Below are 27251 nucleotides of genomic sequence, written 5' to 3'. Positions count from 1 at the left end.
ATATGAACTCTTCAGGAAGTTTGGATTATAGCATTAAAATGTAAAAAATGCAACTAAATATTAAGTAACTAAGGCAAATAAATGGTGACAGAAATTAGAAAGAAGTATTATTCATGAAAAGTATCCCCTGAAATAAATTTGAATTCATTTGCTATATGGTAATTTCAAAACAATGAAACCTTAAAGGCCTTACCAAAACAGCAGCCCATCATCTTTAATATTACAGCAATGGATACAGTAACGGATACTTTTACATCACGATATATAGAGTTGTTAGCACATTAATAATCATCTTTCATCAAGCATAAAACTCGCAGTTAGGAAATACAGCTGCAATAGCACAATTATACTACTCTCAGCATATACCCTGAAGCAAAGAAAACAAATGGGCTGCTTTTCATTAAGGGAGTTTGGCAAACATCTCTAAAGACAATGTTTTCTTTCCAGAAACAATCCCGAGAGGCATTTAAGAGTCTCTTTCCTGAGGTAAACCTGGTACATGAATATATTCATGCTACAAAATACAAATAGTAATTTTCCAGTACATAGCACCTTCTAATTTTTCAGTAAGACAATCTACATCTAAGTAAAATATTAACAGTTTCTTTAAATTCTTGTTTTAAAGTAAAATGCTAATCCTACATACATGTATGCTTAGTTTAATTCAGAAGGATCACTTGTATGAGCAAAATTAAGCTGCTAGTATGAGAACTGGAATCGTAAAAGACAAAAATTATTTTCAAGCACCAAATTCAGAATTTTCTTTTAAGAAAGATCCCTTTTAAGATATAAGACGGGGGAAAATATTGTAAAAGGGGTAACTCCCGATTAGATGTAGAAATGGGCACACTGAAATATTTTATGTATCTTTTAAGCAATTATATATTCTGATTGTGTATTTTTAATGCATAAAGTCAACAGCAGACATGGCATCTTCATTGGGTACATCTTCAGATTACCCTAGATAAGCTATAGCTGTTTATTATACTTCATAAAAAAATAATACCATGTAATCTCAATGTAGAATTAGCTTGCAGCTCCTTCTTAATATATAGTTACTCTGGCATGAACATATGATACGACTGGTAGGGATCAGTTCCCCAACCATAAACATCTATTGTTATTCCACTCCCAGGTCTAGCAGAGGAGACATAGGACTCATGGGAGTCCCACACCCTTCAGAAATGACAAGGAGAGGTGAGGTCACTTACCCTAGTAAGGCACCTGAAGTAGCAGCGAACATCTATTCTCTTATGCAACAGAATCTCACCTGATGCAACCACCAGAATTTGATTTAATCTCCTTATCAATCATTTAATGTAAACAGACAATCTACTAGGGAAAACAGATCACAGAGGAGACTTAACTTTGGTATAGAAAATAATCCCACACTCAAGAAACTGAAAGAAATAAAGAACTGATACTAAAAAGCAGTAACATAGTCTTATTCCCAAGCAGCTGTTTTCTGAAAGCACAGACTTTCATGAAATGCTGTAGTATAAAACTACCTCCTGATTAGCATCATTTCTCAGCATACATATCACTGCAAAAACAGGAAATCACATCTTTTCAGTGCAGAAAGCCAGCAATAAAAATGGTTAAGATTCTCGTAACAAAGATAGGCTGCATCCTAAACACACTACAATATTCACAACCATTTTTACAGTTACTTTTTGCTTCAAGGGACTGCTTGTTACACATGTATGGACTCACTATAGATTGTATTTCTTCATCATGATTCCCAACCTAATTTCATATTTAGATTATACTGAAATCTTTCACAGGAGGAAGTTCAAAAGATAACAAGCATCCCCAAATCTCTCTCATCCTCCACCACAAGGGTACTTCACACTTCAGAACAGGTGCATTTTCTGTATAAGTTTCTCTCCAAGGTGTCCAATTGCTACTATACATTTTGAAACATCATATGTCGTGTTCAGATAATCACATTTTTAGATAGAAAAGAGAATAAAGAATAAATACCCAGCAACAATATAGGCTACCTACACAAATTGGACTGGAACTGGTTTGTATCAAAGCAAAGAAGAAAAAAAATCCTCAGAAACCTTCTAACATGGGGAAGTTATGAGAACAGCCGACCAGTATGGTAGACAGGCTCCTGAGCAGTACTCCGGCTGTGCTAAACCCAGGCTGTGAACTAGACATCGTTGCAATGGGAGGCAACAGCGGGGAAATAAAGGGGACTTTCTTTCGCGGCTTGAAGTTTAATTGGTGAGTCTGTATGCAATTACTAGCAATATCAAGATAACTATGGCCAACTGTCTCCTGGTGAAATCTGGACATAAGCTCTGGCTAAAACCCATCTTCCATGACATGGACTATGCAAGAAAGATGCTTAGAGTTATGTTAACTTCACAGCAAATGAGGACTTCTCCTGCAAGACAGGATTCTTCAGACGCTAGGTGAGATGAAACAGTTTATGACCCTCCTTTTATTTTCATCCTCGGTCAGGATAGACTGATCTTGAAATTTGTTTGGTCTGTTGTGAAGTTTCAAGCTGCAGCAGTAAGTCTCCTCAAGCTCTTTACACACTTCAAAGTTCAGAAACTGCTCCCTCTCAACCCACATTCTAGAAAACAACTTTAAATATAGCATAGTCATGTACAGACAAGTTTGGTAGTGTGGGGTGAATTAAACCTTATACCTTCAGGTGCTTCTTTTTTCCAGGAGCTCTGGGGCAGCCACAAGCTATATAGCATAATACAGCCCAACTTCCACTACTACATGTCACATGCACAAGTGTTTCATGGATTGAGGCTACGACTTGTAATTGTTTTCAAACTGGGTTGTCCCTCCAAGCAAACAGTGGCTTTGCTGCAAGGTATTCATTCCTCACTTTCATCCTGATGGTAACCCTTCTGTCAGACCTCCTTCAGACAAATGTTATTTTTCTCCCATGCAAATAGGATCAGCCAATCACAGTTATTATGCTGCACAAAATAACTACAGAACAAAGACATCTATGGGGCTAACTGGAAAGTTAACTAATTTTTTCACTGTTTTCCCATTCCCTTGCTGAACTTCGATTTGCAGCGAGCGAAACAACTTCATATGCAGGGGCAGGCATGACAAGGGAAATACACAGTGCTGAGTAATTATTTTTAGATACTTGGTGAAACTTTCAACTCAGACTTAGATATTGCACATATTCCATATTCAAAGATTACAAAGGATCAGCAAATACCGCTAGTCAAGCAAAACAGTATTTCCCAGAGCAGTTAAAGGTTAAAAAGTCTGAGTACAGGTGTGAGAACGCTGAGCATCCATGTATTCATATTCAGTCCAATAAGGTGTTCTTAAAGAGTGTGAGTTTTGAAAAACAGACACGAGGGCAAAATAGTATTAATTCACTTGTGGGATTTTGGAGACCAAATAAATACATAATTCTGCTAGATTTTATGATTCTTTAGGAATAATCAAATACAATCCCAGTTAGCACTTAAACACATACTTAAGTGCAGCTCTGAATAATGTCTTCCTTGAAATATTCCTTAGTCACTGCACTCTACATTGCAGTTTTTGATCCTACTAGCCAGAAGTGCATTAAACAGAAAACCTGTATTTAAATGAAAAGACAGGACAGGGCCAAAATTGTCAGAAAATATACAGACAAAATATGAACGTGTGCTTTCTACATCCTTGTATGATCTCTTTATTTTTTATCATTGGGCAAACAAACATATCTATATATTCCTTACCTTTAACATAGTGAATTCATACGGCTGATAACCTTTGAAACTTTCATGGATGGCTGCCATCGTGTGCGAAGTTTTTTCCCAAAAATGAAGAAGTGTTGTCTGTAAGGTAGGGTAAAATTTCAATGCAATATTAGCTTTAACACCGATCTGCTTTCAGTGCAAATTTCCCATCTCCCCTCCAATACTAGTTACATATTCTTACAGTTGAATATCACCATGGTAACCTCTTCCAAAAAACATATATTAACAGGAAGTCTTTCTTTTGGAGGTCAACGTTTTCTTTGGATACCTGATATGTTGTTAATACATGAGAAAGGAGGTTGCATCTGCTTGCTCCCAAAAGATCCACTTTTTGACAGACATCAGTCTTCAATTTGTCAAAGTTCAGTTTTGCATGTCGCACTTGAGCTTGAACCTTTGAACAAAGAGGCAATTGTTTATGTAGTGAAATTTTTTCTCCATTTTTCATGATGCAAACTAATACAACTTTTAGGGAAATCAGACAACCTAACAGACTCAATTAAAATTTAAGTAGAACTTTACTATAGCATCAGTCCCACTGAAATTAAGATATGGCAGGCTGATGTATGCTAAAATATGGCTCTTACTAAAATATGGCTCATACTATCTTTTATGTTACTATTTTTCTAGTATATTCAGTGAAGAAATTTTGTTTTCTAACCCCTGTTTATAAAATCGATATTAGTATTAAAGTTATACTGAGAAGATAATAATTGGAAAACATACTCATTTTGTTATCTTTACAGAAATATCAATTCAAAGCCTGACCAACAAATTTAGAACTAAAAGTTTACTACATACAGGCACACAGGCAGAGACATCTCCATGTACCTATAGTAGGAAACAAATTACACTGACAAACTTTAAAGTCAGTCTGCAGCTTTCATTAACAATACAGCACTTCAATAACTGAACTGCTATAAAATTTCACTCATTAAGGTTTTCCTTCTAAAATGGAGTGCTTTTCCTGTTTATTGCTATATGAAAAATATCAAGGCCCCCTTTCTTAGAAGCGAACAATTTCAGTTTCATAGGGGTTTAGTTTTTCAAATTATTCTTCTACCACCTATTAAGTACATACAAGACACCCTCTGTTACACAAGCCGCACATGTTTGACAACAATACTGGTATTCTCATGATGAGGTATCAGAGTAGCAAGTTGATATAGGTGTTTTGTAACCAGGATTCCCCATTTTTATGACAGCTTTGTACACTACCCTAATACTATATTAACAAAACAAATTTGTTTATAAAAAAATTGGTATACAAAATTTAGTTTTCTTCCAAGGAAATGGAAAACAATCAAACCACAAAACATGATGATTTTCCTATAACTCTTTCACAGTTACAATAAAATGTTTACCCCAAAAAACCTTCATAGTGAGAAAAAAACCCCACCGAATGCAAATTAAATACATTTCCCTTCCTTTACTGGCCTAACGCAGAGAGTAAACTGATTTTGTTCAGAATATGCAGACTGAAGCAAACAAGATCTGACAAACTTGTATGCTCCTGATCTTCAAAAGTAAATCCAGAACCTTGCAGCAAGCGCCTATGCTCCTTGTGCACTAAGGACAAATACATACCTCATAACACAATCCGAAACTTTAGGGTTACCATATTTCTAATCTTACTCTGCCAAACTCACAGAGTGTATGAGACATCCAACTAGGCAGAAAAACTGCAAAAGATCTGCATCACAAATTAATCAGATGACATACTCACACAAATTGTGGGACTCTTGGGTTGCTGGATACATGGCAAACTTTTTTTCCACTGATCAGCTCAGCTCTGCATAAGTCATATAATATGGTTGCACATATCATAGGCCTGATATGTTCATAATGAAGAAACTACCACCATTCAAGATTTCTGATAAATGCAGCACCTCATAGATGAGATTTTAACAGTAGAAAAAGATGATGCCTAGAATTTTTCATTTTTTTTTTAAGAAAGAAACAGCAGTGATACTCTACCTTTATAAGATAGCTTTGTGGTTAGTGCATTCATCGAGCAGGGGAAGTCTTCCAGGGTAACTCCACATATTACACCAAGCAATCAATGAACAAAGCTTGAGTTCTGGTAATAAGAACTACACCTCAAACTTCTGACCTGATCCAGTGCACTAACCACAGGACTAACACATCTCACCGATGACTTGCCTTGTTGTTTTTGCATATTGAAGACTTTCAAACCAAAGAGGGGTGTGTCCGGAGCTGGAAGAATTCCTGGGTAGTTAGGTGATGTTTTGGTGACGTAGAGACAGATTTGAATTCCCTCAGGAAGGAGGAAATTGCTCCCATGGTTTCCCCTCCTTAGGCAAGCATGATAAATGCTAAGCTATGATATAAAATGCAAGGAGCAGCTACTGCCAAAATATCTTCCTACAAAGTATGATACTTTGTGAAAAGTCTTACTCAGTCAGAACTACACTGGCATGAGCTAAGGCTGCCCCTTAGTTTGGGATCCTTGAGGAACTCTACGCTACTACTTCTAGCTTGTGCCTGGTGGAAGCCCGAGCAAGACACCATGCTATCCGTGCCAAGAGTCCCACCCCACACACAACTGTCTAGTCAGAAGAGCAGGTGGGTAAAGAGCTTATGGGCCTCCAAAATTAAGCAGCAATGGAGGAGGGTGGGAGCAGTGGCAGGAGTGTGGAAGCTTTATCCACTGCTGGATAAAACACCTTTGTCCTGCATTAGGTCCTCAAATCCTTTACTTGCTTTAGCTGCGAGTGACTGAGAGCACAGGTTTACAACTTCAGTCTGAAAAGAATTGTGAAGAAAATCATGGGCCTGTGCAAAAAGGAACTTCTAACTGAAATTGAAACGTGAGATTACCTACATCTTTTGCTAGCAAGTATTGGTACAACAGGAAGGTATTTAATTAAGACATGCTGTAGGGCTTTGAAAAACCAAGTGAGACTTGAAACTAAATTCTGATCTCAGTTACAGCCATGAAAATCCAGAGAAATTCAACCAATGTCAGTGGAAACATGTCATGTATAAAACTATATTTTACAATGGTGCAGCTGAGATCAGAATCCCTTTCCTATTCACTATACCATAGCACTGGTGAAAACACAGTAAGAACAGCTGTGGCTTTGTAGACTGATAGTCCAAGTGAGCAAAGAATGTTAGCTCTGGGGAATAGAATTACACTGTCAGAGATTGTGGGCCACAAGAAAAAAAGAAGTACTAATAAATATAATTAATAATTTCTACAACTGCAAGTCTGCACAAGGACTTTCTACAACAGACTGGGATTTGGGTCTACCTCATATCTCCAACTCCTTAAAAGAAGAGGAAAAAATCCAGAAAACAAAAAACCTGTAAAATTTTAGTTGTAGTCTTCCTGCATACAGTTTTCAGGGACCTTTAGTGTGAAACAATGTCAGCATTTATCTTAACTGAATACATAATTAGTGTCTCTTAAAAGCTAGGGAATTCATAAAGAGGCAATCTACAACACAATGTGGAATTCCCATATGACATGCTCATACAGATGATTCAAAATACTTAATGCTGTGTTACCAAATGCCACACATTTCTCTTGCCAACCAGGGAAGATGCAATACTATGAGAACTATTAAATTAAGGACACTTTTAGGTTTTTTGATACACTGAAAATTTATGGAAAAGTACTCTCCATTTTGCAGCAGCAGCGCAGGACGGCCAAGAAAGAACACTGCATACTACATCAACATGACCTTTTGCCTTTTATGTGTGTGAATAAATGCATTTTCAATTCAAATTATTATTAGACATCTTTTAAGATTACTTGTGGCTTCAGGAATCAGGTATAAAACCTTAGTGCTTACAAAGCATTATCTACTTAATACCACACAAGTTATCAGAATGAACCTTTGGTTTTCTACTCAAGGGAAAGCTGATGTAATACATACTAATGTTCTCCTTTCTCTGCAATTACTCTCTAAGACATGAGAAACAGGACCTCATTGTGGTCTCAGTCCTGCAAATTTTTCTTCAAAATCCTGGTTTGAAAAGTGTCAGGATTTTACTGACTGTAAGAGAACTGCACCGATCCAAATGCAACTTGGACATTTTATGATGAAAGAGCTCCTAAGCATCTGAAATCACAGGTGCTAGTTTTGAGGTTTATGCTGTACAAGAAAATCTTATGGTACTACTGACATAAAAAGAGTATTACTCTTCATCTTTTTCTAAGCAGCAACCTGGAGCAACCTGCTTTTAATTTCCCAATGTAAACATTTAAGTACAATATCTATGGAATATTATTCTTTAAAGAGAGCACATAAGAAAACACAAAATTGGAAAGCAGTATCGTATTAAATCAATAGCTTGGTAAACTACGAGATGCCAGATAAAAGTGAAATAATTTCAAAAGAGTAAAATAAATAAGTACGTAAGTAAGTAAATAAAATAAATAAATAAATGTTAAAATCCTAAATCCTGGGGGCTTGAAAGTCAGATTCTGGAATGCTTGATTGTAAGGGCAAATATTTGCTGACACAGGTTCTTAAAGCTGTATTCAAACAGAAAAGTCTCAGTCTTCAAGAGTGCTAAAAATATGTTCGGACCCAGTTAAAAAACCCTGTTCAGTATGTTCAGTTACTAAAATATGGATTTGTCATGTATTTTCAAGGAATCTTTATGTCCTCTGCAGTACATCTGTGTTATTACTTTCTTTTAGTCTACCATAAAACGCAAAATTTGTTTTCAGTAGTAGCTCAATTTCAGGGACAATTCAGCTAGTGAAGCATCATCTACAAAATGAACTTATGTCAGATAAATGCATTAACTCTCTTTACATACAGTGTATTTTTGTCTCAGCATTTCTAGCATAGAAGCAGAAACAGATGCTTCCAGTCTAATTTGTCACCCAACCTTTCACTTACTCGATCTGAAAAGCATGCACGGCGTGTGTATAGGCTGGAAGGAGGTGGGTAAGTAAATCAAGAAGGAAAAATGCCTGGAATATAGCAAAACTTCCTGTTGGAGGCTCTGGGTAAACTCTACCAGCAGATGGAATCAGCACAAATCTCTGCAGTAAGTATAGCACCTTCTGGCATACCTGATCGTTGTAAAGACTACATGCAAATTAAATTCAAACTGAAGTAGGCTGTAGTTTGAGGACAAAGTATTTAGCGTACAGTGAATCTTACACCATTTCTGCATATAGCACAGAAAGCATAAGGAACTAGAATCTCAGTTCCCACAAAACTGTAATAACTTCATAGCTTGAGTGGTACTATGACAAGGAACACGCGTTACACTTTTACATGAGCATCTATAAGGACATACTGATTATTTTTTTTTTAAATTAGAGATTGATGCCAGGTAGTCAGAGAACAGAAAATGTAATGTTTCATACAAAATAATGCCTGTAACTAAGCTTTTCTGTGTGCAATGTAAGGACTTCCAACGTCTTGCACAGTACTAAACCTGATTTCAGTGTGCTTTGGTATGTTCTACATTTTGCAGACTTATACTTTGACTCAACTGTTCCCTTGGGTTAGAATAGTATTTATTGCATTCATTAATCTCTGTTCCATCAACTTGTAGGATAACACATAAGAACAATGGTTAAAGAAGAGGTAGCATTATTTCTGTTCATCTGCTTGAGCCCTGGTCATTAAAATCTTCATTTATGATCTGATGAGAAACACCAATAAAAATTTATTTTAGGAGATGAAATTTATAAAGTGAGAAATACCTAGCTAAAAAGGAAAACTACTTGGATAGTATAATAGATCCAAATAATATCTCTTAGGTCAGACACTGAGCAGCTGGACATCAGATTTGTTCAAGAAATGTAACCATTCTAGAGATATGAATTTAGATAACCTAAAGTGCATAATGACTTCCAATGATACATTTCTTATATTTGCCATTCTGGACTTAATTATGATCATCTGTGCTTGTGCATGCATCCCCATGCACCTCATCCTATTAAGCTTGATTAAGTAAATTTGCAGTCATGTTGCAATTCATCTAAAGTACTTAATTACCATTGCATGTCTATCTGTCTCACTGTGGAAAGCAACAAAAGTACTGTCTGCTTTTCTGCCACAAAATAACAACCAGTATGTCAGCTTTGAAAGAGAAGATTATGTCTGTGCGAGGAGAGGAAAACCTGCAGGTACACCTGCCATACAGACTGCCTTTTTCTTCTTTTCCTATGCAAGACTAGCAGAGTGGAGCAGCTACCTACGACTCAGATTCCCAGTCACTACAGCAGTACAAGCAAATAACACTGAAACGCCTGTCAAAAATATAGATGTCCTGTGTCAAGGCAGTTTAAATGTATCAGCAAACTCATGTGGAAAGACAGTAGATAAGTGAAAGCTGAATTAAATGTGTATTAGGCTAGTTGCACTGTAAGAGATAAAGATTCTGGAAAGAAAACTTTCTGGTATCCTGAAGTGGTAGAAAACTCTCATTATATACGGACTTGATCAAGGCAAGTCTATCACAAGATACAATACAGCACAAAGACTTTTCAGCCACCAAAGACCATTTTTCTAGCAGCTCAAACATTAATGGTGGGAAACAAACTAAATATTCAACCGAAAGAGTGATATCCAACATTATCCAATGAAATCAATACCTACTCAAATAATTGCAAGTATCTACTAGCAAATTACCTGCCATAATTACCCAGACATTTAATTGAAGCATCTAATTCACCTGTTCAGATTTTTCACTGGAGGCTGCAGCATGTTCATGACAATCCTGGAACTGAATGTAAGCAATAGAAGAAGAGTACTAAAGTACAGCAAAGAAAAAGAGGAAAGGAGAAAAGAAAAGAAAAAAAAAAAGAAGGCAGAAGCAATGCTATACCCCTCCATAACAAAACATAGAGAAATGCAGCTCAATATGGATTAAGTTAGAAGTAGCAGCATTTCACTGTATTTACTGGGACCAAGAATGATTGCGTTTCTCTGCCAAACAACTCAACCTGAAATATCAATTGTCTATAAAAAGAACAACCATAAAGTCATCACATGCTGGTAAAAAGTTTCTTTTCCTTTAATCACAACATTTTTGCTTCTAGTCAGAACAATCAAATCTCCATGATTTTAACATCTATTTTGCTCTCCTTGCACTATGACAAAGCGGTGTAAAGAAACAAACTAGTAAAAAGTCACATTATAACTGAAACGTTATTCCCCCAAACCCAGCAGCTTTCATGCATTCAACCCTGCTACATTTTAGCTATTTTCACAATACCATCCTATTTGAATTCACATGATAGAATCATTCTTACGCTTAGTCTTCCTTCTCAAAATATTAGTTTAGTCAAAACCAGGATTTTTCATCTACCTCTGCAATCAGAATGGGAGACAAAATAACAGCTGGAATTGTTTTAATTCACACAAAAGAACAATAGTTCATTTGAATATGTGACTATTCCCTTTCATTTCAATAGTATTGCTCACTATTATTTAACATTTGTATTACAGCAGTTCCTGAAGGTTTCAACAAGACTGGGTCCCATTGTCCTCAACACTAAAAAGCACTGAATAAATTACAGGTCTGCCCCAGAGTTACAGAATACTTAAGCACAAGCCCAAGTGTTTGAAGGACAGGAGTCTTAAATTAGTATTGCACTGGAAAAACAAGCCCTTACTGGGTATGTACAGGGGTGAGTGACTCTTGCCCCCCGGGATAGTGGAGTCTACCCCACCAGAACATTATAACATTACAGCAGCCGCTTGTTCCATTTTGCAAAATAAAACAACTAAAGATCCCTGTCTTGTAAACATGACCATGAATAGTCTGCACCATTCCATCATTTGTATGATACAGTTCTCTTAAACCTCCATTGCACTATACACATATGCATGTGCACGTACACGCAGGTCTACTACAAACTTTTCTATTGCAACACCTACCAGCTAAAAAGCATTAGAGCTGCCACTGGGTGTCTGGATATAACAGATTCAAGCAATCTTCAGCCTTCAGCTGTGCTCCCGGTCTGAGAATTTGTAGAGTTTGAAGGGCTTGGAGATTTTTTTTTTCTGCTTAAATTGGTTTATAATAAAAATATAAACATATCCTGACTGGTGTGAAGATAAAATTGAACTCTTCTACATAAAATTCCAAGGTTGGGGGGGGGGGGGGGGTGTGTTGCAATTTCTCATGGGTAAGGCCATAGGATTTTAAGCTCCTCTCTCCCTTTTCCTTCTGTCCAGCTCAGGAAGGCCTAATAAAGATACTATAGTCAGGACAATATTTGTGTACCAGGCAAGGAAAGGATTATATGACAGAACTAAATTTCACACGGACACTTTACACCGACACATGATAGCTTCGATACAACGCACAGCTCTAAATTAGTGTGTAGCATGCAACTGATAATACAACAGAATTTCTCAAGTCTGCAAAATTAATAGAAATAAAAGAACAGTTTGTGTGTTCTAGTCTCATCTGTGCCTGTGATGCTATATCATGCTATAGAACAACTGGCCGGTTAATTATTTTTTCATCAGGAAAGTGGTCATACTCTGGTAGCACTTCCTTCTGCCTCTAACATGCCCTGAGGCACTGAATAAATAATAATTTGAAAAGAAAAACATAGGAGGTTTTTAAGAAGCTATATTGAAGGAACTTTGCAAAGTTGCATTACTTAGACTGTAAACTATACACACATACATTCATATATATATATATCATAGAGTATCATCTCCCAGAATGGAATAGAACGACCTCAAAAATCTTTTAAGTTTGGATGATAATATTCTGTACTTTAAATCTATTAGCAATTATAACTCTTAAAACCTTATCCACCTAGAAAACAACGTAATCATGTAATAGGGAAAGCTTAGTATATTTGTGTTGGATTAAGTTTTCACAGTTTTAAAAATACATCAGATGTCATTAGTTTTAGATGAACTACTTTTTAAAAACACTACAATTTTTTTATACTATTTTAAATAAAACAAATTTATACTTAATTTACTTTTTTCAGTATGTTAAAAACTTTATTAGAAATATTCAGGTATCTGTGGGTAACAAAGTACCGAAAAGGATCCCATATTTTCTTTGATTCTGTGATTTTCAACATGTCCTAATAGGATATGACCCATTTCAGCAGTTCATTGAGGAGAGCCATTATAACTCCCATAGTAAGTTCCAAAATTCTAGTCACTATTTTTGCTCAGTTTTTGCTAGAATTTGTCACTGTACACAGCAGGATTCCTATCCCCTTGGTCATTCATACCTTATCCAGCTTAGGGAAGCTCTGCAGGTTTTCTAGAAAAGTGCTCCTAGACAGTTGCCATGTATTTGGCTAGAGAGTTTAAGGCCAGAACAAATCAGTAGATTAACATCACAAAATATTATTCCTGCACTTATCCTAACACATGTCTTCTAGAAAGACATGCTAGGTGTGCCTAGCTCAGATGTTGACATCTACACCATTACTCTGTGATCTGTTTTAGTGGATGGAGATCTGGCCAACACAAACAATTGAGACTAGAGTTTGGTTCATGTTAGCCTAAAAAAGCCTGTTTCTGTCCACTGGACTATAACGAGAGCTCTTGTTGATTAGTTTAAGTGCAGACATCTACACAGCAGATGTCCGAAGTTACGTTTGATAAATCCTAACATAAGTGACGTCCAGGAAAAAAAAAACTAGTTTCCTTTATTGCTAATAATACCCATGTTTAAATACCTGCCTTATTTACCATTTGAATTCATTCAGCATAAGCTTCCAAGCTATGATTCTTGATAAAATTCCATTGAGTAGATTGAGGAGCCTCAGCAACTTACTTACCACTGTCAAGACGACTGTTCATCTTCTCTTTGCTAAACAAGACAGACTGACTTAGAAACACCTTAAGTAATTTCCCCTAGTCCTCAAGTTACATCTTATAGTTTTTTATACTCTCCCTCTCCAGTTTTTCAAGCCAGAGGTGTGGACCGTGATCTGTGCTCACTCAAACTGTATTGAGAGTCTCCTGCCACTGGCTGACAGCTAAGCTGCATCTTTACAGAAGATCTTCACAAAAACTGTTGCAAAAACCTTTCGAATGTAGTTGCAGAGCTGCAATTAGCAATTTGCTGGCTAGGAGGAGAAAAGAATTAAATATACAAGGGAGATGAAATTGTGGCTATATATACAAAAGAGCTTCTTAATCTAGAACTCCAAACATAGGCTGTCATGTTGCTTCTATCTCCAGTCACTGAAGATGTGGCTGTTGGACTCGGGATACATATCCCAGACAAACCATTACTTCCATTCTCTGTTCTCTTCTCTGACCACAGAGCCCCATGCTTTTCTTTTCTCCTGCCTATGTAACTTTGTCCTAATTTCTAGCCCTGTCCTTATCCTCTCAGTACTTTGGGTCAGTTGCCTGCCTTTTTCTTCCTGGTTTGAAATCCATGCGTATGGCCCTGGGTCAAGAAGAATGTCATATTAAAGAGCAAAGTGCTTAATGAGCATTGCTGCATTTTATTTTTTTCTTTAACAGCAAAAATATAAGGGTAAGAAAAGATGTTAGGTACACTGAGTTAACTACTGCTGCTTTTAAATCCCAACAGAGGATTTTTTTTTAAAAGATGATATAAAAATACTTTATCTACCAAACAGTTGGGTTGTGGACATGCACCATGACTTCTTTGTGGATTTTATTCAGTAGAATATGAAATTTGCTCTTTGTATCACATTTATGCCACATTTCCCTCAAGTTCTTCAGTACTCAGCCTGTAAAAATTTTACTGCCTTGAGCCTGTTGGCTCACACGCCACGTAACTCCAGCCTGGCAGTAATGAGTAAGCCATGGTCAAAACTGCTTACTTCATAACCACTGACAGTCAGCAGATGTGAGCAATTCTCTGACCCCTGTGAGGATATAAGGTTGTGGCTAGATTGAATATTCTTCCTTTTTTCCCTCTCCAAAAAACCAAAGGTTGGTTGTACCATCTTCTAATATATTCAATAACAGCCATCACAGAAATTGAATCCTGCCAAGTAGCTTTCCCTCTCTCCTTTATGCAAACACATACACATTTCTCTTACTCCTTTCTCTTTCTTTTTTTTTTCTACTGCCTCCCTTCCTTCCCAGCCCTGTGTTTATTCCTGCTGTTTTATAATGTACCTTTTCCAACTCTCTTGTGTCTCTTTAGGGATGGGGAAAAATGAGAACCTCCTTGCACATTATGCATGTGATTCCACAAATATTATACAGTGACATGAAGATTTTTTTTTACTCTACATCTTTGGTCCACCCAAAGCCAAGTTGGATCTGCAAGAGCAGATTAGTTCAGGCTTAGCAATGGGGAAAAAAAAAGCAGGCAAGAATGAAACGTCTGATCAAAGATATAAATTAGTTTCTGTAAAAACAATGATAGATTAGGAAATTCCAGCCCAGAAAAAAGAGGTGGCGACGGAGGAGTATGATGGCAATCCATCATACCACACATACAAAAGTTGTAAAAGACCAGACTTCAACCAATACAGGAATCAGAGGGCATTATACCAAACCAGCTGTTTGAATTCAACAAAAGGACAGTGAATCTTTACATAACATCTGTGTCAGTAGGGCAGCTCTCTGATCACAGTGATCTGTTGCGATGGCCAGAAATTACATTGCTTCAGAAGGCAACTGGACAATTTTATAGAAAAAACCCAAAGATATGTTTTATGATGCCTCCATTGGTCACAGGACTACAAGAAAATCCCACTGTGTATTTGCTCTATGCAACTCCCTGGTTGCTAGCACTGGTCACCAGTGAAGACAGGTGATGGACAGACAGTGGAGTTTTGTTTGAACTAATGCATCCTTAAGAATAAGGTAATCCTGAGGCACATTTGCAGGTCAAGGTGGGTTTGTGAGTTTGCTATGCTAGATTCAGACTGGTTCAGTGCCTTCCCATGGTGGGAGAACTCTGTTCTGTGGCTTAAGGCAGCACAGATACTTCAAACGAGCTTTTCCAACAAGGTAGTAATCTCTTTATCACCTGTGTAACAGCAGATTTTCCATCATCAAAATTCAAAAGCATGTTGAGCTGAGCAATTGCTGGAGCAGCCCTACTACTGGGTTAGATATTTAATCAGAACAGGCCCATCAATTAAAGATACTCTAAATTCATATGCCCAAAATCTTTCTGCTATTCAACCAACAACGTGTTCTAATTGAAGATGTCTCAAGAGAATGTGGTTTTTTTCTTTGTCTGTTTAACTTTTTTGACTTGAATTTGACATATTTTCCTCCCTACTATCAATACTATGGTAGTGCAAAGACCTGGATCCAAATGTGTTTGCAGCAGCAAAGTTTTGTTACATCCAAATCAAATTTCTCTGAGACATGAAAGCTATCTGTGGCAAGTAATATTGGCCTCTGTGCTAAATAACAACTTTTTGAACAGCTGCCCTGCAGCAACAGGAATATACTTCCTCCTCCATTATTAAAAAATAATTTAGTCCCTTCACAGGAAAAAAAAGCAGGTTGAAAGGTACGGCCCAACAGCAACAGAAAACCTCTGAAGTTTTTTTCTAAGGAACTACCAGGAATTAAGTAGATATTTTCCTCCTCCTTCTTGATTTCTGCCCCTCTAGAATGGCCCAGTGCAGGCAGACACAGCACATCATTTGGTGAGAACGCAGCCTCTGCAGAATCCTTTCCACTTATCCAGCAGCTGGACACAGCCCTGATCAAAGTTATACTTCTCAGCACAATCCAGCAAGTTCATCCAGCCAAAAACCAGACAACAAAATTTTTAGCTTTAAGCCTCACAACTGCTTTCACAAACAGAGCAGCACAGTGCAGTTCCAGAATATGAATCCATTTGCTCTACCAGCAATGAGTTCATTGCAACAAGACATAAAATGGAATGTGCACAGAAAATACAATATGTCAGCTTTTAAAAAAAAAATTCTATCAAATACAGGATGCAACCAAATCTCAGTTATAATATGTGGATCACTTTCATAACTCCAGTCACTATTTTACTGTAAAATGAAGGAAAGTTTGTTAAATTTAAGAAGCTGAAAGCAGCAACAGTTTCAATTTGTGAGAACCACACTCAAAGTCATTATTGAAATTAAGATCACAGCACAACATAAAAATCAGGCAAAGCAAAAAAAATGTTACTTAGTCGCCCCATCTTAAAAGACTCAAGAGCCTCCAAGCCCCCAGCCCTAGAAATGGAGAAGTTATCTTACTTTTCTGCAGCTTAACTAAACCATTTAAAAAATGATTTTGAATTAAACAGATGCTAAGCATGTTTACACAAGATTTATTTCAAATTAAGAGTTGTTTACTTGATTTTAAGCTAGGGAAAATACATTTTTAAGCTCAACTGATACATGCTATTCTCAAAATGCAGTGAGTGTTTACACAGAGTTCTGCACCAATTAAGCCTCATTTAGGCACCACCTTTCAGGAAAGCAGCATCTCTGCATAGCCATACACCTTCCCCAGAAAAAAGGGCTACGTGTACTCCCAGCTCTTCCTTTCCAAAAATCTTCCCCCACTTTTCAAATACATAGCCCCATGCTCCTTACATCTTACCTACCAACTTCCCTATCTCCTGCCTGTGCAGAAAGAAATCAGCTCTAAATAAATGCATCCACACTTTATGCAGGGTAGAGCCTGACCTCAGCAGCTTTGACCCAAAGAGCCGTAGCTCTTGCTCCAGAGGAGGGTACTGGGGAGAAGCAGAGGGCTGCAGTCAGCAGCTACATCCAGCTGAGACCACTGCTAGCTGCATGAGGCCTCTTTTTCTCCAGCATGAAGACAAACTACTTATGGTTAATCTGTTTAACTTCAAACTGTATCAAAGGAGGGAGTTTTCATGCAGTCAGATATGCGGCAGCCGAGAGCTAGAGTGCACGCAGCCTTTCCTCCTAATTCATTCACATTGGGTCATTACAGGAATAAACTGTGTATGAGAGCAGCTCTACCCCTCAAAGCTTACACCTTCTGGCTACTGTCTGATTATCAGCCAGCAAAGAACATAACATCCTCCTCAAGCTATTAAGATGGAAAGGTTTCTCACGGTAATTGTTTTCATTTTTACAGCTTGGATCAATATGCAAATTATTTTAAAGAGGGAACAAACATGAATCAACAATTTAAATGAAGGGAAGGCAATCAATATATAGCTTCTAGGCTTACTAGAAGGTCTGCTTTTTTCTACTTTAAGAAGCCTAGATACATGCCTCAACTTTCTGTTGGTAACAAGTTTCAGTATTAGTCAAACCCACAAAATGCGCTTCACGAGGCTGAAGGGAAAAAAACAAATGTGTTGACACTAATAGAGACGTTGAAGCAAGGACATATAAAAAAAATAATTACCAATGATTTTTCTATTCATGTGACCAGGAGCCTCTTAAATTGCATACACAATAATGTTCATCTAAATAGCATTACTTCAGAGTTTGGGGATAGACTTCTACATTACAAGCCCCAAATGTAGTTCTAGTAGTGAGCACACATCTGTCAGTCTGCAGCTGCAATTACCACAATAGCGTGCTTGGACATGTAATATTCTAAACTGCAAACAAGTGCACATTTTCATCCATGGACATACATCCTCTTTAGGGAAGAGTTTGGTCCTGATAACTTAGAACATCTCCTCTCCTCAAATGACTACGAGGGAGTTGATAAAACCCAACAGTTCTTTGCACAGATGCGAATAACTTTATGTAGTCTGAAAACAAAGAATCACATTTTGTTAATGTGATGAAAGTCTACGAATTGCCAAAAATGGTTGCAAAGATTTGCAGCAAGAAGCACGCTGACCAAGATAAATGGCAAAAGTAAAGAAATAAGCTTTCAGGTCTGAAAGATCATGATCAGCTTGAAACCAGAAGTAACCTGGACTTTGAGTTTAAAGTGATGATAAATTTGAAGCAATTTTCAGAACTCAGTTGTGTTAATCATATTACACAATCTAAGAGCAAAGGATGGTGGGCACACGTGGTGCAGGGGGAGATGCCAGCACGTGGAGAGTAATTAGACAGCCCCTGCAGGAAACTGAGACGGGTAATTACTACCTTTGAACACTGAAAGACCAGAGGAGCAACATAAGGAAAATTGTAATATAGCATAAAACTAATCTCTCTACCATGCCCATGATTTTATTCCTCTAGTAATTACACAGTTCAGTTTATCTCATTTAATGAAGGTATTTTGGAGGTCTTCTCGACTCCTTTAGGTGCGGTGTCCTCATAGTTAGAAAATGTCTTTTATATTTTTCATTTCTTTGCATCCAAATTAAACTCTTCAGGGCCTGAGCAAGATTGTTACTTGACTCTGGATCACTTAGTAGGCAGATGAGGGAGTGAATAAACTGGAATTAGGTAAAGGGATGTGAAAAGTTAAAGTTCAGGTGCAGTAACATTTTCTCCAGTGAAAACACCATAAAACAGTAAGCTGACCTGCAAGATCCTCTTGGCCATTGCAAAGGGTGGTGGGATGGGCAGATGTACAAAGTACCAAGGAATCCCATTGACATATATGCTGCAAATCCTAGCTGGATGCGAGACCAACACTCCAAGAAAGACACCTTTAACAAGATCACCACAATGACCAGGTTGCCTTCAGTATTTAGTCCCCAAATGCCCTCACTGTCCTGAGCACAAAGCCACTCTGTTTACAGTGCTAACGTGGGAGTAGAAGTCCTATAAGTTGAGCTTTGGGGTTTCGTTTTCTATTTAGCTCTTTCAGCACAGAACATGAAATGGCAGCCACTAATAAACATGATTCATTTGTAACACAATGTCTGTTGTACATAAACCCGTGTGTTGTTACTGCTATTCCTGGTTTGCATTTAATACATCAGTAAGTATGCCTTGTTTCCCTCAAAACAATTTAATTATATTTTGTCCAGATACAAACTCAGAAAGATTGTACTTATAAAAAAAACTTTCTGTAGTGCTCTTCAGATTTCACGCTGTGCTATTACAGAAGAAACAACATTTGAAATATAAGCAGGGTTCAGGCACAATATCCCTAAAACAGAGATGAAATGGTGTATAAGCCATTTTTCTGGTTAGAACAGTATCTTTTGTTTGGTGGCTTTTTTTAATCCTATCTTCAATTTGGTTTCACTATGTGAAGGAGAAAAATCAAACATAGCATCTTTGTAATCATTCAGAGCCTACGTAGCATATAACTGAACAGCAAAGGCTTTATGAAGTAAAAGCAGATGGACTACATTATGTATGTGCCCAGGCATTTTAGGAAAGTATAAGAAGAATTCCTGGGCAGTGGCGACCATAGAAAAACGTGGTTCTCTTGTGTAAACAATGTTTTCCCCAACAGCTGTATTCCCCTTCCTGTTTATTCTTCTCTCCTGCAGAATTCTCTCAGTTTGGTCACATCTGTATTTCATTTATTTTTTAAAAATATTTCTTTAGCTATCCTCCTAGCCTTTTTGGATTATTAAGGCTGAGGGAATTTTCCAAATCTCACTTCTCCTTTCACAACCTATTCTGTTTACATTTTTACACTTCATTTAGGTTCTGAATTCACGTGATGATCCACATGGGTTAGGGACTTTGCCCTCGCAGACCAGTTTGCAGGGTTAGAGGTTTCATGTGAGCAATAGAATTTGGCTAGGCAATCATCTTTTCTGATTTTAAGACCAAAACACAGCAGAATAATTAAGTAAAATCAGTGTTCAGTTGTTCCTTTAAAAAAAAAATAAAAAAAAAATCAATACTACATTTAATGCTTACACATTTCTGTAATTATTAGGTGTGAGAGAAATTCTTGGAGTTTAATTTTTGTCACATCATATTTAAGAGTGCCTTTTTAGTATTGGGGCTAATAACAATTATTACATTAAAGTTGGACATTCCTATTGATTTAAATAACTGGGTTTTTTTATATATTTGTTCTATTCTGTTGAAACATTACAAGTTCTGCTACTTATGTGAACAGAAATTTTTAGGATGTGTCTCTGTCTGCCTTTTCTTGAAATAAATACAAGTCTGAAAATGCACAATTAAAGCAAGTCTACCTTTTTTTGATTTCAGCTAGGTTACATGAAACAAGATTGTTAAAAAATATATTGTATCTGTAGTCTAGAACTTCATTTTATTATATTTTACAGCCATTTTGCAGAGTCTCACAGACTCTTCTTTCTTAAAAATAACTGAACAGATGATGAACCGCCTCTCAAGGGCAAGCATCAATCTCTGGGAGCAACTATATTCTATAGCAATACCTATTAAGATGATGTAATCTGTTCTAAGAAGCCTGTTTCTATTTTTAATTGGCATACTCTTATTATGCTTTTAAAAGGGTATCTCCATCACATGTTTTTACTTTGCTTTTAACCCAGTAACAATTATCAGTGATATTTAATATACATGAAATGGCTTCAGAATTGATTTTATCTTATTGTCTATTCTGATTCTTACAAATGGTACTTGAAATGGTAATTTAAAGTTGTAAGACTATAAAATGCTTACACTGTGAAGAACATTTCTATTTAAGGTCACGTTTTCAAAAAAGGTGCATCCTTCACATCTGCCTTAAAATGTTTGAGCATTTTGCATGTGAAGTATCTTGGAATGTTTTGGTTTCTCCTCTTAATGTTACCAAATTTGACAGTGGAGAACCTGGAAAAAACATTTCAGCAGAAACTGCACAGAAGAAACATGGAGCACTGAAACTCCATCTGCTTTTAAAAAGGAGCAACAATAATGATAAAGCAAAAACTAGAATTTTGTATAACTAGAATTTTGTATAAAGAACACTTTTTTGTGTATTTTGTTTTTCATTACCATAATTTCTAGGTAAATCATGAAATTTAACATTTCCAACACCATATACTTTCATATTAAAAAAACACTTAAGAAAATAATGTTTGTACTGCTATTCCTTACCAGAATGAAACCAAACATACTCTTGGTGGCACAGGCATGTCACGAGAAGTGATATGTGTAGGTGTTGCTTATCATCATATTGTAAGAGCATGCTGTTATCCATCTCTGCCATCACATTGCTACATTAAGATGTGGGTCTCAGAGTGCAGTGTGACACTGTCTTACTAATTTTAGAGTACACAGCTATCTTGCAGCAAGTATTACTGGATCTCCTGGAATCTGACCTATTCATCTAGTGAGCAGCAGCAATCCAAATCAGCATACAGATTGCGTTGTTTGGGGGTTTTTAAGGAAGATTTTGAACCAAGAGTGATAAAGATGGACTATCAAAGTGATAGATTTTACCATCTCACATTCCTAATAGGTATTATGAAAGCCAGCGTTATTTTTCACATTATAGTGCCACACTTCTCATATTTAATGTGTGGTCAGCTACTCAGACCTTTCTGACATTTCCAGCTCACAACAATCATCATACGCTCTCTCACATGCAAAGGCCTACATTTTTGTCACCTATAAGCAAATGTGCTTTAAGTTTTCCATATGAATTTAACCTTGGAATTTAATGTGGAAGTATCACCTAAAAAGAAACAGAGATAACAGCTGTCTACAACTTTTTTTTTTTTTTTTTTTTTTCTCTTTTGGTGACTATCATAGCTGGTTCTAAACATCAACCACTCACACTCCTATTTGTAACTATGGCAGCTGAGAGTCTATTGATTACACCACTGTGACTGCAATGGCCAAAGAATTTTTTCTTTGAGAGGGTGGTATACTTTGCTGCTTGGAAAACCAAAAGACTTTCCAGCTCAATATCATCTGCAGATGTAATTATCATTAGCACATTTTCTTTTGGTTGACTTTTTAATAATTGAACTAGAACATCACCAATATCCACAAAACTTCTAAGAGCATTACCCTCAACTGAATTATATTTATTAGATGTAGAAAAACATTTGGAAAATATATTACAAATGCACAACTTTATCCTGGCAGGAAGAGAGTTTAGTTGATCTTTAAGGTATTTTCCATCTTTATATTCTAGGATCCTGTGAAACTTTGTTTAGTGTCCCTCAGCCAATATTCTCAACTCTCAGCTCCTGAGAGCTCTTATTTCCCTAGCAAAGTTAAATTCATTTTTCCAGTAATCACTCATAAGGAACTGCAACAATCCAGATTTGCAATTTTTTCCCACTAATTTAATAATTTGATTAAAAATGCAAAATAACAAAAAACCATCTGTAATTTTATTTATAAACCTGTGTTGTTTACTCTTCAGTTTCTTAGCCTCTAAATAGCTGCAGATTTCCTTTTCATTTTTTTTACCAGGAACTGAAATTATGTTTACAAGGATGGTAACTGCCAAGTCAGTTCTTATTTCAAAGATCAGCATCATATTTGCTTTTTCTCCTTCCCTAGGCTTTTTGCATTCTCTCAGCCCTCCAAGAGTTTTCAAATACAACAGAGAATTTAAAAAAACAAATCCTCCAGCACATTTCCACAGTGCCTCCAGGTCTGCAAGGCTGTTTGCAGCTGATGTTAACAGATAGGTGAGTAGCAGATGATACTGTAACGTGGTCCCTTCGTCATCACATAAGCCAAAATGCACTCATACCAGGCCATGCTAGTAGGCAAGGTGACAGCAGGGGAACAGAGATGTAGGTCCAAAGCCTTCCCTGTAAGGCTGCAGCAGATGCATCTTATACTTGCTGAGATCTTTACAACAAATATATATATACTTCAGTGTTTCCCTTCTGACCTTTTAATCAATGGATTTATTTAGATCTTCATAATTCCCCAGCTGTCCACATAAGCTTTAACTTTTATTTCTTGAAAGATATTTAACAGAGAACTTGCATAGATGAGCCATTCCCTACATTAGTACATCTGTAAAAACAACAGTTTAAGCCATTGTTATATCATTATTAGTTCTTCTTGTTGAACTTTCCTTTTTCTCACTGCCTTTCCTTTTCTCTTGCCAGATTTATCTTTAAAATGCCATTTAAGGGCATTCATTTTGTTTGCAGTATATACAGTGCTACAGATAGGAAGAACTTGAGATAAACCGTGCCCAGACAACTCGGCTGCAGCCTTCCAAGTTTCTCAACAGCTGCATGCAAAGTAACAGCTAGGCATTAAGGGTCTATAATAATTTAGGATCTTTTGGGGAATATTCCGACAGTTCTCGTCCACGGTAGGACCTATTCCACTTCCTTAGCACCACTGAAGTAGTTAAGGGCTCTGCACTGTGGGGTAAGGCCTTTCTAATCTTCCAGAACAAGAGGCCCAGCACAAACTATGCTAATGGTTCCCCTCACAGATCCCATGCAAATATATTGATCAAAACCCAACTCTTTTTCCAGACAGTATCCCATCTGATACATACTGTTTTACAAACTCAGATATTTATTGCTATAATATCCAAGTACCATAGAGATAGATACAGGACTTGCACTGTACGCCAAGCAGATCAATCTCATAGCATTTACAAAGCTCTGCTGCAACCAGCAACCATGCATCATTCCTTAACCTTACACAGCTTCAACCTCTTCTTTGTCGCACCTGAGTTTCGTTTGGTTCATACAAAAGCAGAGCTCCTAGGAAAGGAGCTTTGGCAAAGCAGAGACAACTAGCCAACAGGGAGAAACACAGCCCAACCCTCCAGGTACCCAGTTCTCAGTACACTGCTGCAGCGCAGCTTGTCTGAGGGATCCCAGCATGGCCACTGGGTGTTTACAAAGATACTCCAGCATTGGTTCAAGCCTCAGGATGAAGGGGAAGCAGAGGAGTAGAAGAAAGATGGAAGCAAAAAACAAGTATAGAAAGGATTAATTTGCTCTATCAGTGTAGCATGATAAAAATCCTGTATCACAGGTACAATTTTCCTTACAGTTAACCTAAAGGTCAGCAGATGATTTTTTCAGCTCTCACTTTTTACTTGTTATAGGTGGCACTGTGATGTCTAGGTTTGATGAGAAAGTCTATACTGCGCTGTATAAGCATCTGAGATAGCTTAGCTAAGTAAAACTGAACAGCAGAGTCTCTTCTGTATTCTTGTAGGATGCACGTGGGACACTGTTGCCTGGTATCACAGCCTATCACTCTGCACATTGGCATGTTCCTTCTCAGGAAACCCATGGAAAAGCTTAACTTTTTCAGAGCTCCAGGAAGGACACTGGGGGACTATCAGCACTTGGGAAATCTGGTCTGTATTTTTACCATATCATGGCAGAGCTCATGCTATAGTGTACAGTTGCCAGACAGCTAAAGCAGCCTGTATTTAAGAACCTTAACAACCTGATCAGTGGTGGAGAATTTGGTAAAGGGATATTAACTCATTCAAATTCTTTTAAATACCACAGCATTGCCAAGACACTGTTTAGACTCTCACAAGTGACACTTCAAACTCTGAACTTGGGATTGAAGACCTCTATATCTAGAACAGCACTGGAGCGTCCATAAAAACTGTTAATAGAAAATAAAAGAATGAAGTTACATAGCATTTATAGAACTCTGCAGGGAAAAGTAAATACTCCACCTGTTTCCTTGGTTTGACTCAAGTAGCTATAATCACATGGATATCTTCAAACAACAATGTAAAAAGGCTGTTCTGCAATGTTCTGGGACACTTTGAAAGTGGTAGTACTGCTAGGTCTCGCATATTTAGACTAATGCCTTGAGAACAGCATTAGAAAATTCTTTCAAGTACCTCATTGTTTTGAAAGAGAGCTACAAAAATGCCAATGTTTTAACTCAGATTTTATCAGCTCTGAAAATACCGACTCAACTATTGATCTTTTAGCCTGAAATATTCTGAGGGAAGGTATGAAAAACCCATCTGGATTGATTTAGCTTTGGTCTCCAAAAACAAGTACCATATCTGTATACAAAATGATACATTTAGGTTTACATTATAAAAGGCTACATACTTGAAAAACAGTCCTATAACCAAGTGATATAAATACCGCTGATGCACTACATGCATTAAAGATCACTAAACCAGCACGGTTTACTTGAAATAAAAAAGAAAAAGATGTTTACTAAAGTAATACTTAGGATTTTTACAGTTAGAAATCTGAAGAAAACTTTCAAGTGCTCTGCAAGGATCAGCTTCATTAACTACTTGCTGGTGTATGCTAGATATGCAGCTCCAGATCAAACAAATTCTCTCCAGTGATGGCATATTTTAGAACCAAAACCCTTACATCAGTAATTATATCTTTCTCAACAGAATAACATGACTTCTTAAATTGTTGTTATAGATCCAAAATAAGCTCTAAAACCCCAGCATTACACTGCCACACTATGGCACAACTGAGATCTGCAAGCAAGAATAGAACAAAAAGACAATAAAAATAACTCCTTTACTTTGATTATTTATGACTACAGTATCCACCATTAGTTTTGTTTGGCTAGTACATTTGTAAAGCACTAAAAACAAACTGTTGTGTCTTGTTCAGCAACAGCTATCTAGGTACATTATGCTTGAGGATTTTATTTTTGTAATTATTTTTTTTTCCAAAACGAAAAAAGGAAAAGTTTACTTTCTGCAAGTGTTAAAATCTTCAAAGACTAGTTTGATATGCCTGTTGCACAGATGGGATATGCGGGGAAGTGGATACCAAGGGCATTTCTTTACTTTGTTGGCTGCAAAATATAGAGCTTTTTGTTCTCTATATTACAATGTGATCTGAAAGGTTTTCAGTTGACAGGGAGTCAGAGGAAAGAAAGGTTCAAAAGACCTTCACCAAGTTTTGGTGTTTTTTTTTGTTGTTTTTTAAACTATTTGAGGTAATGCTACAAAATTTAAGAATGTACATTCATTATTTCTTTACATCAGAATATAACCCATTTCAGACCTAGAAATATTTCAAAATATTTAGTACTAAAAATGTGGAAATACTGTTTTGTGAGAGCTTTAAAGAAAAGAAAACAAAACAAAATCTTGGTTTTGCTGACCTTGAAGCACAGCAACCCAAAACGGCTGAAATTTCACATCTAACTTTTTAACTACGCAGCCCGCTGTACAAAGGATACATTATTTTAATTACTTTGCCATTTATATAATTTATACCTTCCATAGCATTTGTTTTGCAAGAAAGCTATAAATCAGTTTTGTACAACCATTACCAGTACTGCTTTATTCATTCTAACATTCCATTTTTTAAGTGTTTTTCTAATAAATCAAACATTATACATAAGCAATTGGCTGAGGCCAAGACCATACCAATTATTTTACCTGCAAGGACTTGCCATTATAAACATTTCCCACAAGGCATAATAAAATACATGTCTGGTGCCACAAGACTTACAGGAATATCCTGTACTAAAGCATTAAATAAAGATTAGATGACTAGCTAGGGTTTCATTTGTTCCACCCCTTCCTTAATTGCTATTGTCACCACTTCAGTTTACAAAAAATAGCATAGCCTAGATGCATGCCAGTCCTTTCCCGTTAGGATGGTTTATTCAAGCTTTTAAAATTCCGAATTAAGTATCTTTCATCTCCAAACACTTCCAGTCACAGGCTGGAATGATGAGCCATCGATGAACAGTGTTTTCTCTTTTGTACATTACCTGTCTCTAAGCCATATGCAGATGCATATATGCACATTCAGTACAATTTCTGTTACTAGGCCTCTGCTTTCACTTATCACACAATTTCTGTAAATTTTTTTGTT

At 36.9% G+C, this 27251-nt stretch overlaps 1 protein-coding gene across 1 annotated transcript in view; it reads right to left on the bottom strand.

The window, feature by feature from the left end:
* ICA1 (islet cell autoantigen 1) overlaps window positions 1-27251 on the bottom strand; it is a 74039-nt gene that overhangs the window by 21609 nt on the left and 25179 nt on the right. The window contains 2 exon segments of the mRNA XM_049799059.1: window positions 3720-3818; window positions 4009-4134. Coding sequence (XP_049655016.1) covers window positions 3720-3818; window positions 4009-4134 — 225 coding nt within the window.

Source organism: Accipiter gentilis, chromosome 4 (assembly GCF_929443795.1).
Source record: "Accipiter gentilis chromosome 4, bAccGen1.1, whole genome shotgun sequence".
Classification (NCBI taxonomy): Eukaryota; Metazoa; Chordata; class Aves; order Accipitriformes; family Accipitridae; genus Astur; species Astur gentilis.
Note: the sequence above shows the minus strand (reverse complement) of the source record. Positions and strands in the feature narration are given on the sequence as shown.